The sequence below is a fragment of the Sprattus sprattus genome (genome assembly GCF_963457725.1).
Source record: "Sprattus sprattus genome assembly, chromosome: 3".
NCBI classification, from domain to species: domain Eukaryota; kingdom Metazoa; phylum Chordata; class Actinopteri; order Clupeiformes; family Clupeidae; genus Sprattus; species Sprattus sprattus.
The window spans coordinates 49,629,492-49,644,133 of record NC_137922.1 but is presented as its reverse complement, the minus strand read 5'-3'; the positions used below and the strand labels follow the sequence as shown (position 1 = coordinate 49,644,133).

At 42.7% G+C, this 14,642-nt stretch overlaps 1 protein-coding gene across 1 annotated transcript in view; it reads right to left on the bottom strand.

The window, feature by feature from the left end:
* Positions 1-1,764, bottom strand: part of LOC308361888 (uncharacterized protein) — a 9,705-nt gene extending 7,941 nt beyond the window's left edge. The window contains exons 1-3 of the mRNA XM_080834365.1: positions 1,624-1,764; positions 845-953; positions 395-543 (exon numbers count right to left, since the gene is read on the bottom strand). Of these exons, the coding sequence (XP_080690491.1) occupies positions 395-543; positions 845-951 (256 nt within the window). The 5' untranslated portion in view covers positions 952-953; positions 1,624-1,764. The remainder of the gene's footprint in view (positions 1-394; positions 544-844; positions 954-1,623) is intronic.
* Positions 1,765-14,642: the final 12,878 nt, after the last annotated feature.

Here is a 14,642-nt window from a genome sequence, read left to right as displayed (position 1 = left end):
AGCCTACACCTACGTCTGCTAACACTACAGAATGCATAATTCCTACGGGCACTGCACTAGTACTGTTAATGAAGAATGAAGTAGTGCAGGCATATTCCACACAATGAGTGTGAATAAATATGATGTGTGTCTGAGCAGTGCGGGGGCGGCAGTGGTACAAGAGGTAGAGGAGACATTTAGTAATCGGCGGGTTAGAAGGTTGCTGGTTCGATTCCCCACTCCTTGCCAAGTTTGTAAGTGTCCCTGAGCATGACACCCCAACTGCTTCTGATACATGCAAATGTTCTTGTAAGTCGCTTTGGAGAAAAGCGTCTGCTATGACTACATTTAAATGTAAATGAGCAGCTCTCTCTGGAAGGTTTTGTGTGTGTGTGTGTGTGTGTGCGTGTCTCACCTCTCAAAGATGCATCGGTGGTCAGAGAGCTGAAGGAGAGGCAAGATGTTGTCACGTGAGATGCAGTACGGGAGAGGGAGGGGGTGGTCACCTGTGACCCGTTACGGGACGGAGTCTGACTCCGAGAGCCGGTCCTCCTCTTAAACACCCTGTATGTGTTTGTGTATGTGTGTGTGTTTGTGTTTGTGTTTGTGTTTGTGTGTGTGTGTGTGTGTGTGTGTGTGTGTGTGTGTGTGTGTGTGTGTGTGTGTGTGTGTGTGTGTGTGTGTGTGTGTGTGTGTGTGTGTGTGTGTGTGTGTGTGTGTGTTTGTTTGTGTGTGTGTGTGTGTGTGCGTGTGTGCGTGTGTTGGATTGAAGGATTTGGTAAGATGACATCATACAGGCATACACATTAACAGACACACACACATACACTACACTGTGATTACATATACACACATGCACACACACCTGACAGGGTTCTCTTTGTAAGACACCTGGGGGCTGCTGCGCCCGTTCATTTCATCGTCGGTGCGATAATAATCGCTAGTCAGTAATCTCATACTCCGCCGGGACATGGCTAGACAGAAAGACACACAACACACAGTGGTTACAGTACTGAAGCTCCAGAGCAACAGTAAGGACTGAGGCCTTGACTGACTGAGCACTACAGTTAACAAGTTAAAGTTATTAGGGTTATATATTAAGGTAACATATTAAGGTTCCCAGATGGAAGCCGACACTGGGTCAGGTCAAATCTCTCATCTATAATAAAGGTCCTTGGCTATAGATAAGTGGTCTGGTCAGATCTAACTACTGCCCCGCCCACTAAAGTGAAAGCCTGCTATTGCAGGCAATATTTAAGTGGGGTTACATTACAGAGACAAACTTCCCAGATATGTAAAAAATAAAATAAAAAAAATAAAAAACAGGTTGTTCATAAACAGACGTTAATATCACCGTTTGGTTCATGCTTCATGTCATGTCCTGCTTAAGGACAATTGATGGAAACTAGCTAACATAATAATAGCCAACATAAGGTATATCACATTGAAAGCTATTATGGAGCAGTTTTAAAAAGCTATACAGGATAATCGCCATTTAAAACGGTCGTAGGGTACGATAAGGTATTCAAATCATATATTACAACATCTTATAAACATGTAGGCCTATTTAATTATCGTGATTTTAGCTTAAAATTATCAGGAATAAAATAATGTATATTTTAGTGGAACTAATTTGTTTCTTACCTGCTCAGTCCAAAGCAAAAGCAATTCTGATCATGCTATGGGATGTCCGTGGTTCTTCTTCTGCATACGTTGTTACGTGTTCAGCGTCGGAACTATTATGACGAGCCCTGCAGTGATGGAGCAGCGGTAATCACAGAATTCATCCATTCAACGTCATAGAAGTTAAACGCTTAAGTTCCGTATTTATTAGAAGTTTTTATCAAAAGTAATTTACGGAAAATATGTATGTTGTAATGTTGTTTAGGTAGTGTTTTACTTATAAGAAAGCTGTGATGTAATTGTGGTAGGGTGATCCCGTTTCCCTACTAGTCTGGGCCTATTTAAACGCGCAGGTGTTGATAGTTACCTTGTCTGCAGCGCACAGAGTAGTGCGGGAACGCGGTCGGCAGGCTATTTTTGTTGTGTTGTAACCCCTGAATGATACGTGTGCTAGGGCCTTGCTAACATTTCCTGCCGTTAATATTATAGTTTTGATGTTTGGTTTTTACATCCAAGGAGTACGTTTGGTGTTATTGATTCCATCTTGATCCATGTAGATTCACTGATTTACTTATGGTTTGATTTTGGGTTGGCAACCATATAATGTGTTGTGCTTGTGTGGTTTGTTTGTTTTTTTACCCTCTTTTGGGTGGTAAAACTCAGCAGGCCATGGATGCTTAGCCCCTTGACGGCCTGCACATCAAATCCCTCTTACCAGTAGCAGTGAATCTGTGACTGTCCTTTTTCTTTACATTGTGATCTACAATAAACTATACCTCTGGAATCCTACATCTCAGTGCCTGTCATTCAGTTGACTGGCCCCTGCTCTACGACTATTTGAGCCATAACTCGGCTTTAAGAGGGGCTGCACTTAGAGCAAGCTTCAGAGAAGCCTAAACACTGCAGTCTTGCCACCACATAATTATGCTCAGCACTTGTCCACAGGTAGCCCCCATCCAAGGTGCTGTCTGAACCCTTGGAGCTAGTGGACACATCAGTCAGTATTCAATCACAAAATCACTTGGTAAAAGAGTGAACCTTACCTGCGGACTCCTGGCTCCTGTCATGCAGCTGTCAGAGTGCCTCTGTACCCGTTAGTCAAAGTCTTTAACTATTTCAACTACTGGTGCTAAGTTCGTGTACCAGCTAGCCCCAGTGGATTAATGTAATGCCTGCTAAATTGTCATCAACAGTGAATGCAACACTACAACAATTTCCAGATTTAACAAATATATTTTTTGATGAAACAAGGAAATCTTAATCATAATAATCAACATATAAAAAGATTGTAGACATCTCCCCAGGTCTTGGAGTATGAGTTTCAACCACTGAGACTTTTAGTGATTCAAGTAGGCATCCTCTAATGTGAAGGAAAAATATTTAAAACTTTGACTCCATTTTCATATTGCTATATTGCAAATCCAAACATCAACTTCCTTAATATCTTCCCCTATACTATATCAAACACCAAATGTAGCTATAAAATGGATCAATGACGACATTATGAACACAATGTGCTCTCACCACCCTATTGTGATTTGTTCCAGAAGCATTCATTTTTCCAGATCTGTACTTCCCAGACTTGCTGTTGGTCTGAAGAGCTGAGAAATTCCATTTTGAAGTCGAGAGCCTCGGTTAAGTGCACCTCAGTGAAGTTGGGAACAATATCGCTGTATCTAAGGCTTAGTTCTCCTGGACAGATGTTGGCATTGCAGTTGGTCTTTAAAACATAAAACTCCTCCATCGGAAGAGGGTTCTCAGGCCGGCCCTTGGCAAGCATGGTGCCTCCGAATCCTTGCTCCAGTTCCTGTTCTTTCAATAACATTCTGAGATAGGCATCCGCTGGCAGGAAGTATGTGCGGAAAGTGAATGGTACTGTGCTGCTCAGATAGACCTGAACATCGGCATGGATCTTCATCTGCTTCTTCCCAGGGAGCATGGTAGATATCAAAGAGTAGAAAAGCCCAAGAAGAGAAAAGGAAGGGTTCACCAGCCTGGCATGAAAGCGACTAAGCTCACACTTCTCCAAACACACTCCACCGTCCTGCTTATGCAGAACCTTCACAGCATCCTTTAGACAAGACTGACTACCTCCCAAACAGAGGAAATGTGGCAGGTGGATCTCCTCCAGCTCTCCTAAGATGAGCTTGATGTCCATCGAAGGGCCAGCTGGTCTGTACTGCATGTGAGGCAGCTCTATAGCCAGGAGATGCCAGTCTGTGAAGCGGTACTGCAGGGTGACTTTACCAGCACACGACCAGCGCAGACCAGACTCTGAGCACTCATACCTCCCTGCAGGAGAGCTCAGGTTGTAGGTTGAATCACTCTTCTCTGTGGAGACGTCAGGCTCCACCAGGACCCAGTGGCTGGAGTCAGGACCTTCAGTACAGGCTTCACAGATCTTCTGTAGATCTTCACTGTGGTAATCCTCCCTTTAAGACACACACACACACACACACACACACACACACACACACACACACACACACACACACACACACACACACACACACACACACACACACACAAACACACACACACACAAACACACACAAACACACACACCAGCTTCATCAGCTTGAACACAGATAAACCAGCTTAACCAGATTAACATGGTTATCTTAGCCAAGCTACCCTCCACTCCAACACTTGTGTCTTAGCCATGGTGGTAATCCTCCCTTTAACACACACACACACACACACACACACACACCATAACCTTTACCCTAACCCTACCCTCCACTCCAACACTAGTGTCTTAGCCAGGCTACCCTCCACTCCAACACTAGTGTCTTAGCCACATCTACCCTCCACTCCAACACTAGTGTCTTAGACAGGCTACCCTCCACTCCAACACTAGTGTCTTAGCCACATCTACCCTCCACTCCAACACTAGTGTCTTAGCCAGGCTACCCTCCACTCCAACACTGGTGTCTTAGCCAGGCTACCCTCCACTCCAACACTGGTGCCTTAGCCAGGCTACCCTCCACTCCAACACTAGTGTCTTAGCCAGGCTACCCTCCACTCCAACACTAGTGTCTTAGCCAGGCTGCCCTCCACTCCAACACTAGTGTCTTAGCCAGGCTACCCTCCACTCCAACACTAGTGTCTTAGCCAGGCTACCCTCCACTCCAACACTAGTGTCTTAGCCACAGCTGCCCTCCACTCCAACACTAGTGTCTTAACCAGGCTACCCTCCACTCCAACACTAGTGTCTTAGCCACATCTACTCTCCACTCCAACACTGGTGTCTTAGCCACATCTACCCTCCACTCCAACACTAGTGTCTTAGCCAGGCTACCCTCCACTCCAACACTAGTATCTTAGCCACATCTACCCTCCACTCCAACACTAGTGTCTTAGCCACAGCTACCCTCCACTCCAACACTAGTATCTTAGCCAGGCTACCCTCCACTCCAACACTAGTGTCTTAGCCAGGCTACCCTCCACTCCAACACTAGTGTCTTAGCCACAGCTGCCCTCCACTCCAACACTAGTGTCTTAGCCAGGCTACCCTCCACTCCAACACTAGTGTCTTAGCCAGGCTACCCTCCACTCCAACACTAGTGTCTTAGCCACAGCTGCCCTCCACTCCAACACTAGTGTCTTAGCCAGGCTACCCTCCACTCCAACACTAGTGTCTTAGCCAGGCTACCCTCCACTCCAACACTAGTGTCTTAGCCAGGCTGCCCTCCACTCCAACACTAGTGTCTTAGCCACATCTACCCTCCACTCCAACACTAGTGTCTTAGCCAGTCTACCCTCCACTCCAACACTAGTGTCTTAGCCAGGCTACCCTCCACTCCAACACTGGTGTCTTAGCCAGGCTACCCTCCACTCCAACACTAGTATCTTAGCCACAGCTACCCTCCACTACAACACTAGTGTCTTAGCCAGGCTGCCCTCCACTCCAACACTGGTGTCTTAGCCACATCTACCCTCCACTCCAACACTAGTGTCTTAGCCAGGCTACCCTCCACTCCAACACTAGTGTCTTAGCCAGGCTACCCTCCACTCCAACACTAGTGTCTTAGCCAGTCTACCCTCCACTCCAAGACTAGTGTCTTAGCCAGGCTGCCCTCCACTCCAACACTAGTGTCTTAGCCAGGCTACCCTCCACTCCAACACTAGTGTCTTAGCCACAGCTACCCTCCACTCCAACACTAGTATCTTAGCCACAGCTACCCTCCACTCCAACACTAGTATCTTAGCCACAGCTACCCTCCACTCCAACACTAGTGTCTTAGCCAGGCTGCCCTCCACTCCAACACTAGTGTCTTAGCCACATCTACCCTCCACTCCAACACTAGTATCTTAGCCAGAGCTACCCTCCACTCCAACACTAGTGTCTTAGCCACAGCTACCTTCCACTCCAACACTGGTGTCTTAGCCACATCTACCCTCCACTCCAACACTAGTGTCTTAGCCACAGCTACCCTCCACTCCAACACTAGTGTCTTAGCCAGGCTACCCTCCACTCCAACACTAGTGTCTTAGCCAGGCTACCCTCCACTCCAACACTAGTGTCTTAGCCACATCTACCCTCCACTCCAACACTAGTGTCTTAGCCAGGCTGCCCTCCACTCCAACACTAGTGTCTTAGCCAGGCTGCCCTCCACTCCAACACTAGTGTCTTAGCCACAGCTACCCTCCACTCCAACACTAGTATCTTAGCCACAGCTACCCTCCACTCCAACACTAGTGTCTTAGCCACAGCTACCCTCCACTCCAACACTAGGGTCTTAGCCAGGCTACCCTTCACTCCAACTCAGTGGATGCCCATTCTGATGCTTGCCATGTCTACAGACCTGTGTGCACTCAGTGAGTCACCACTGGATCATATCCCAGACACACCCCAAGGTGCCCATCTGAATCAACATGTATGCTTGCTCTAAACAGCAAATCTCAAGCTGGTCAAACAGCTGATGAGGTAGTGGGTCACTGGGGTTAACTGCTTAACTCTGGTTGTTTTTGACACATACTGCTCTGAATAATAAATGATTAACTGACCTGCCAGAGACACAGGAGGCTCCACTCCTCTTCTTCTTCACATCTGGATTAGAGTCCATCACGTCTGTAAACACAGACAGACACAGACACAGACAGACAGACAGACAGACAGACAGACAGACAGACACAGACAGACACAGACCCAGACACACACACAGACACAGACACAGATACTGAAATAAAAGGTCCTACAGTGTTCTGGATCACCCCCATGTTGACGTCACAATGATGTAGAGAGCACTATTAAAGACGCTGTCTTTGATTCTAATCCGATATATTTTTTGTCAAATTCAATAAATTGCCCTGCGCCTGAACACTGTGTAGGCTATATCCTGTTATAACTTCCTTTATTCTACATTAAGCACTGTTTTCAAACATGTTCTTGGCTTAAACAAATACTCCTTCATTCTATATATTCATACATACTTCTCAAAACTCTGTAAATAAATGCCAAGCACATTTTGCCATAAACCTCATATCTATCTATAAATCCAGAAATCTGTGTGTCTGTCAGTCTAGGGCGTATCTCCCTGATGGTAGTTACGTTAGTTATGAGATTTCGCATGTAGCTTACGCATGTCATGAACCTGTGCATCCTTGATTTTGAAGATTTTTGAAATCATAGTTCGCAAGATATTTGTATTTTACCGTTTCCCGTAGGCACTAATGGGTTATCGTTTCCCGTAGCACCGAACTGACGTCACAAATTACGTCACAAACAATATTAGCGGTATTAAAACTATCCTGCCTTCACTCAAAGTTCAGAATAGCGTTGGATACGATAAGGAGGTCCACATTCAAATTCTACTTGGTGAACAGATACAGACTTTTGCTCAGGTAATCTTAAGACAGTGATTGATTTTATCTATTCATTTATTTTTAAGCTTCTTTAAGGTTGCTCTTTTCTTTGCAGACATGTTTTCCCACGCAAACTGATTACAATAACATAACAAAGCATATAGTTCAGGGGGCTTAGCATTTCTAGGTTGTATATCGATGTGCTTTATTGTTTTGTGTATATTTTGAAATTGTGCATAGTGTTACGGATAGTTAGTGTAGCAACTTCGTGACATGAGGAGTAGACGTTCAAGGTAAGAGATGTGTCAAACTGCATTAAACCCGATGCGACCAAGATACGATGTCAACAGGTTGACCACCAGGCTAAACTAACTCATCATTTAGCTACATTAGCTTGCAGCTATGTATTTTCCACTGTTGAAAGTTCATCATACATACAGTACAGTACATACATTCATTAAAATTAACCTACATCTGAGTCCAACTGCATGACCATTCTTACCGTAAACTTACCCTTACAATAAAGAAGTGATCCTATTTCAACCATAATTTAATTTTATATAAGACATATTTTTCCACGCAAACTGATTACAATAACATAACAAAGCATAGGAGTTCAGGGGGCTTAGCATTTCTAGGTTGTATATCGATGTGCTTTATTGTTTTGTGTATATTTTGAAATTGTGCATAGTGTTACGGACAGTTAATGTAGCAACTTCGTGACATGAGGAGTAGACGTTCAAGAAGAGACGTGTCAAACTGTATTAAACCCGATGCGACCAAGATACGATGTCAACAGGTTGACCACCAGGCTAAACTAACTCATCATTTAGCTACATTAGCTTGCAGCTATGTATTTTCCACTGTTGTAAAGTTCATCATACATACAGTACAGTACATACATTCATTAAAATTAACCTACATCTGAGTCCAACTGCATGACCATTCTTACCGTAAACTTACCCTTACAATAAAGAAGTGATCCTATTTCAACCATAATTTCATTTTAAATGATTTCTTTCTTTATGACATTTAGTTTATAGTTTATCCTCCCAGTTCTGCACTGAACAACAGCTAGCCTACACCTACGTCTGCTAACACTACAGAATGCATAATTCCTACAGGCACTGCACTAGTCAATATAAGCTACCATTTGTAGCGGCCACATCAGTCGCGCGGGTCCGCTACATAGTGCCTCACTACAGTGCCTATACCGCAAACGGTAAAATACAAATATCTCGCGAACTATGAATTCAAAAATCTTCAAAATCAAGGATGCACAGGTTCATGACATGCGTAAGCTACATGCGAAATATCATAACTAACGTAACTACCGTCAGGGAGATACGCCCTAGACAGACTTTGATGGATTACTATTCCCTGTCTGTTAGATGACTGTACAACTCTAGACATTACTTTGAAACTTAATATAAAGAAGCTTAAAAATAAACGAAACAAAATCAATCACTGTCTTAAGATTACCTAAGCAAAAGTCTGTATCTGTTCACCAAGAAGAATTTGAATGCGGACCTCCTTATCGTATCCAACGCTATTCTGAACTTTGAGTGAAGGCAGGATAGTTTAATACTGCTAGGCGTATATTGTTTGATTGTGACGTCACTACCCATAGTGCCGACGGGACGGGAAACGATAAGCCATTGTTTCCTACGGGAAAGGGTAAAATACAAATATCTCGCGAACTATAAATTCAAAAATCTTCAAAATCAAGGATGCACAGGTTCATGACATGCGTAAGCTACATGCGAAATCTCATAACTTACATAACTACCGTCAGGGAGATACGCCCTAGACAGACTGACAGACAGACACACAGAGATTCCTGTATTTATAGATAGATAAGCCTCGGAGGCTTTCAGATTGTACATTGCTTTCCCATCTGTTGCTATGGAGTCCACGTAATACGCGCAATTCTCGCTGTAAGTTATGTCGGGCCACGTCGTCATGTTATCCTCCCAGTTCTGCACTGAACAACAGCTAGCCTACACCTACGTCTGCTAACACTACAGAATGCATAATTCCTACAGGCACTGCACTAGTACATGTAATTTCACAAAACACTCACATTTAGCTGAAGAATATATCTGTTTTACTCATCCTTATATTCACTTGAAAGGTCGCAACACCACAGAACGTAACTCACAGGTACTGCTTCACACCCTATCAGTGTGCAGCCACCACATTCACACACATATTTCTTTTACTCAGAATGAGACAAACAAACTAAGGTAAAGCCTATTGTTGGCATGAAGGCCATCATTAAAGATAACACACTTTTCTTGGAACGGAAAATATCTTATTTCATTCTCATTCTCTCACTTAAAGTAACACTATGCAACAATTTGACACTTTTTGAGATATGGTTTTTATAGGCAACTAGTTTTGGTACCATCCTCAAATTAATTGTGATGGCATCATGTGAAGGACAGATTAACACCTGTGTCTTCCCCACAAGCCATCCAGGATATGCCCTATGTAGTTCTGTGTAACGGGCTGGAACACCCTGCAAAAATGGAAGAAAAGCTTTTCTCACGCATGACATTGGCACCTAAACTGCCAAAAGACACCAGTTATTGTGTTGGCAAGCTTCTATCAAGTACAAGTTCAAGTTAATTTATAAAGCACATTTCATGTCAGTGTCAGCTGGGCTGTTGGTGGTGTTTGCAAGGTTTGTGCATGCCTTTTAGGTAGTTAGCTTACTAGTTTTGGAACAGAAGTCTGTATTGCTGCTTTAATACGGGGGTGTTACGCACCGCAGTGATAGGCCTACGTCTAACTTTGTGAACTCATAGGCTACTGAAGACAGTCCCCGGCAGAGTCCTTGACCTATAGGCTATTCTCCTTCTAAACAGAAATAATAATAAAAAAGAACTGTTGCCTACTACTACCGCCGTCCGACCAAACCAACGGTGTGCTTTTTTAAATACAAAATAAAAGGTAGGTAACTGCCATAGGATAGCGTACGCCCTAGCAGTCGGTTGCATCTGTTTCATTCTTACCAGGAAGCCGAGTTTTGTGATATCACTACACGAACCCTGCCAGTCGAACTTCTTTGCCCACCTGATGGTGTGTTTACCCGTGTGGAGATGCCCGCAGGTGTCTTATTGCTCTGAAGGGAGACTGGGAGTCTCATCAATTGCTTGAACAGAGAGAGAACAAGACGACAGCCGCAAACACAAACTTCCGCGTTGTGCGAGAGGATGGTTAGTTCGATAGAGAGGGAGGAGTTGCAGCCCTGCTGAGGAAAAGTCTATATCATCTCTGTAACATTGGATAAAAGAGTCATAGTCTAATACTAGGCTCAATGCTGGGAAGGGGGCTAACTAAGCCAACTGTTATGGCGACCAGAGTTTGCTGAGAATGGAGCTGTCGGACTACTTCCACTTTCGTTGAGCACAACGGGGCAGTGGAGGGTTCGCCTGAGGCAGTTCGCCCCCTGCTGTTGAAATGGTAGAAATGATTATTATTCTGGCTGAAATGCGTTCTACAGACTCCCTTCTGCATAAGTGCGACATGATTCAAACAACAATTCAGTTTGTTTCCACTCATTGAATAGTTTCATGAATTTGAAATATTTAGAAACGGACCAGAATCACAAAGACAAAGATTTGCAAACATTTATATATTTTTCTACCAAGGTCTGTCATGGTGGACATACGGTAGGATCGTGGAAGACCCTAACATCAGTGTCCATTTAGACATACAGTTCTATAACAAAACGCACTTGATTGTGCTAGCAAATTTAGCAAAGAAAAATTCTGATCAGGTGACTGAAGGCCAGATAGTATCTCATTATAAGAGATGATAAAGGTGAAGTAAACCCTTAGTGATATATTTGTTGGCATTATCTAAATATTAGCTACAGTATTATACATACATTAATTTGAACTCTCCACCTAAAAATTATCCTTTTGCAGATTGACATAATTAATAAATACTGGAATAAGTTAAGCCTTGTTTCAATGTCTTTTTTCCTACACACCCAAAACAGGACTGCAGTGATTACGATAACAGCAACAAAAGCAAAACTACCTAGAAATTAAAAACTCATAAATAAACACTTGAAACATACTAGTTTTAGCTTGTAAGCAGATATATTTATAACGTGAAGGGATGAAGTAATAGGGTAATACAAATAAAGTCTTTGGTGAGGTTGTGGGCTGTGTGGCTCTCACAAAGTTTTAAGTCTTCTGATGATGTCTCACCAGTAGCTCAAAGGTATGGATTGGCTCGCCATCAGATTATGTGAATCTACCCAGGAACATCCCTTCCTCCTGCTCATCAAAGCCACTCAGGCCCTGGAGGAAGAGATAGATGCAAACACACACACACACACACACACACACACACACACACACACACACACACACACACACACACACACACACACACACACACACACACACACACACATACACACACACACACACACACACACACACACACACACACACACACAGACAAAAGGAATGTCGAAATCAATTAAAAACCTAAAAAGAAAAATAATAGATGAGTATTTGATTGCAACCAAGAGGAAATAGCAGGTACTCTTTCAGCATAAGTGAAATATTGCTATGTCACAACTGGCCATAAAAAGAAACTCTATAGCCTATAACTGTATAATCAACACAACAGAAATCACAAAGAATACAGTATCTTTGCTCTCTGAGAGTTTGTCCACTGCTGTGTGCGTTGTGTGGGGGATTACATTTGGAAATATTAACCTGTCTCTCCTAAATCTGTTTGTGTGAATGGAGTCATTCTGGGTTTTTTTGCGGGAGGTGATTTTGTTACCCTTTGGTTTCATTATTTTACATTGAAGTCTGCGTTAATAGCAATAAAAGAATGACATATGGATGCAAACTTAACCAGTTCTATCAAGGGAGACCCCAGTCGATATATGCACGCAGTGCATCCATAAGCCCACTAGATGGTGTCATATATATTGATATTCCACACTTTTCTCAATTCATTTTTACTGATTCTATTATATGTTGGGGCTTGAGGGCGAAATGCCTCCAGATTTCATAATGAGAATAGATTTTTATTCATGATATTCCACCATCTGCATCATTAAGGGCGGTTAGGATCAGGGCATCCTTAGTGCCCTCTGCGTTTGGATCAGGTCATCCTTAGTGTCCTCTGCGTTTGGATCGGGTCATCCTTAGTGTCCTCTGCGTTTGGATCGGGTCATCCTTAGTGTCCTCTGCGTTTGGATCGTGTCATCCTTAGTCTGCTCTGCGTTTGGATCGGGTCATCCTTAGTCTGCTCTGTGTTTGGGTCGGGTCATCCTTAGTCTGCTCTGTGTTTGGGTCGGTTCATCCTTAGTGTCCTCTGCGTTTGGGTCGGTTCATCCTTAGTGTGCTCTGTGTAGGTGACTATGCCTGCCATTGGGGGGCTGTGCACTACTAAAACACAGAGGATAAGTCTGTTGTGTGGCTTCTATCAACATTGATGTTTTACCTGTAACAATCTTCTGAATAAACACAATCCACTTCTTTAAACTCCAGGGATGATACATAAAATGTATTTGTTTACAAGTCAAATGTATTGGCACTTTTCAAATAAAGAAGTAACTTCTTTCTTGATCTGACACAAAGAAGATAAGGTTTTAAAAACCTGTTTAATTTGAACATTTTCATGTTGATCATACATTCACAAAGATGTTGTAGATCAGGTCCATGACGGTGAGGTTGAGCATGTAGATGTCATTGGACAAGCCGCTGCGCTGCCTCTGGATGAGAACCCACAGAAGCCACACGCTGGCAGGCAAACCAACCAACACACAGGGTGCAGTGAGGGTACCTATAACCAAAGAGCTCACAAACTGTTTGCAGTATCTGTCGAAGACATCAGTGTCATTCACAATGCCGGTGGAATTTGAGAAGCTATCTGCGTCCATGACAAAATCTGTAAACATGTGGAATAAAATATAAAAATAAGTCGATATGAAATATGACCAATTACAATGATGTCAAAAAGATACATAAACGCATATTCAGTTAGAGATAAATATTTGTCCAACATTCATCAGTATTTATACATATAAACACTTAACATTAATAAACTGTTATGAATAAATAACACATACTAATGCACATACATACATCAAATTGAAGGGTAAGCTAACTACACAAAGGGAATGAAGAGATATCTTCCAAAAGAGGCTACAGAAACCACCAGGTAGAATCACTGAGCATTTCTAATTTCATTAGAATTAACTTAATTCATTTCTCACACTAGTATCCAATAAATACTTTTCCATATAATTTACCTGATTTCTGATGTCAGATTGGTAACAACAGACACAACACTGGATTGCCCCTTGACACTCAAGCAGCAAACTCAAGTGTGTGGCAGTAGAAATATTTGTTCTGCACATGCCACCTGCCATGATTTGAATTTCAAAATGTCGAAACCAGTATAAACATAAATCTGCCGATGGCGATGACATCATTTGTCATATCAGACAGCAGATTTCTCAGACATAATTTGAATTCAATGATCGCAGATGTTTCTGTTTTCATTGTGTTGAATAACGCACTGACAAAGTCAGGTCACAGTCCCATTCTTTATTGTCTGGCAAAATATGTTTCCGTTTGTTTATGATCATGACCTCTAGAAGAGAGTTATACGAATCTAGTACTTTTCCTCATCATGAATTCAACAGGTTAAAAGTAACTATGATTGATAATGGTAATTCATTATTAAATGATAATTAAAACATTTGAGATGCTTTAACAGTTTATACCAAATGTCTCTATGGAATCATAGACCTTTATGATCAACAGGAGGAAGTCAATGGGCACACCCCAGCTGCAGGACGAAGACGCGAGATAGCATGTTGGCACGCTTTGATCAGATGATTAGGCTTCTGGTAGTTTCCAAAGTTTTTCCTTGGTAGGTAGCTCACTTTTTGCATGCTGATTAGGTGGGTAGCTCACTAGTTTAAAACATTTTTGCATGCTTTTTGGATGGGTAGCTTGCTAGTTTATAAGGTTTTTGCATGCTTTTCAGGTGGTTAGATTGCTAGTTTATAAGGTTTTTGCTTGCTTTCAGGTGGGAAGATTGCTAGTTTATAAGGTTTTTGCATGCTGATTAGGTGGGAAGCTTGCTAGTTTTAGACCAAAACTCCACAATGTTTCTCAAGATTGAGTATCCTTCGTAACGGATGTTTCTCTCACAAGAATGACAATCTTTATTACCTCCGCCAA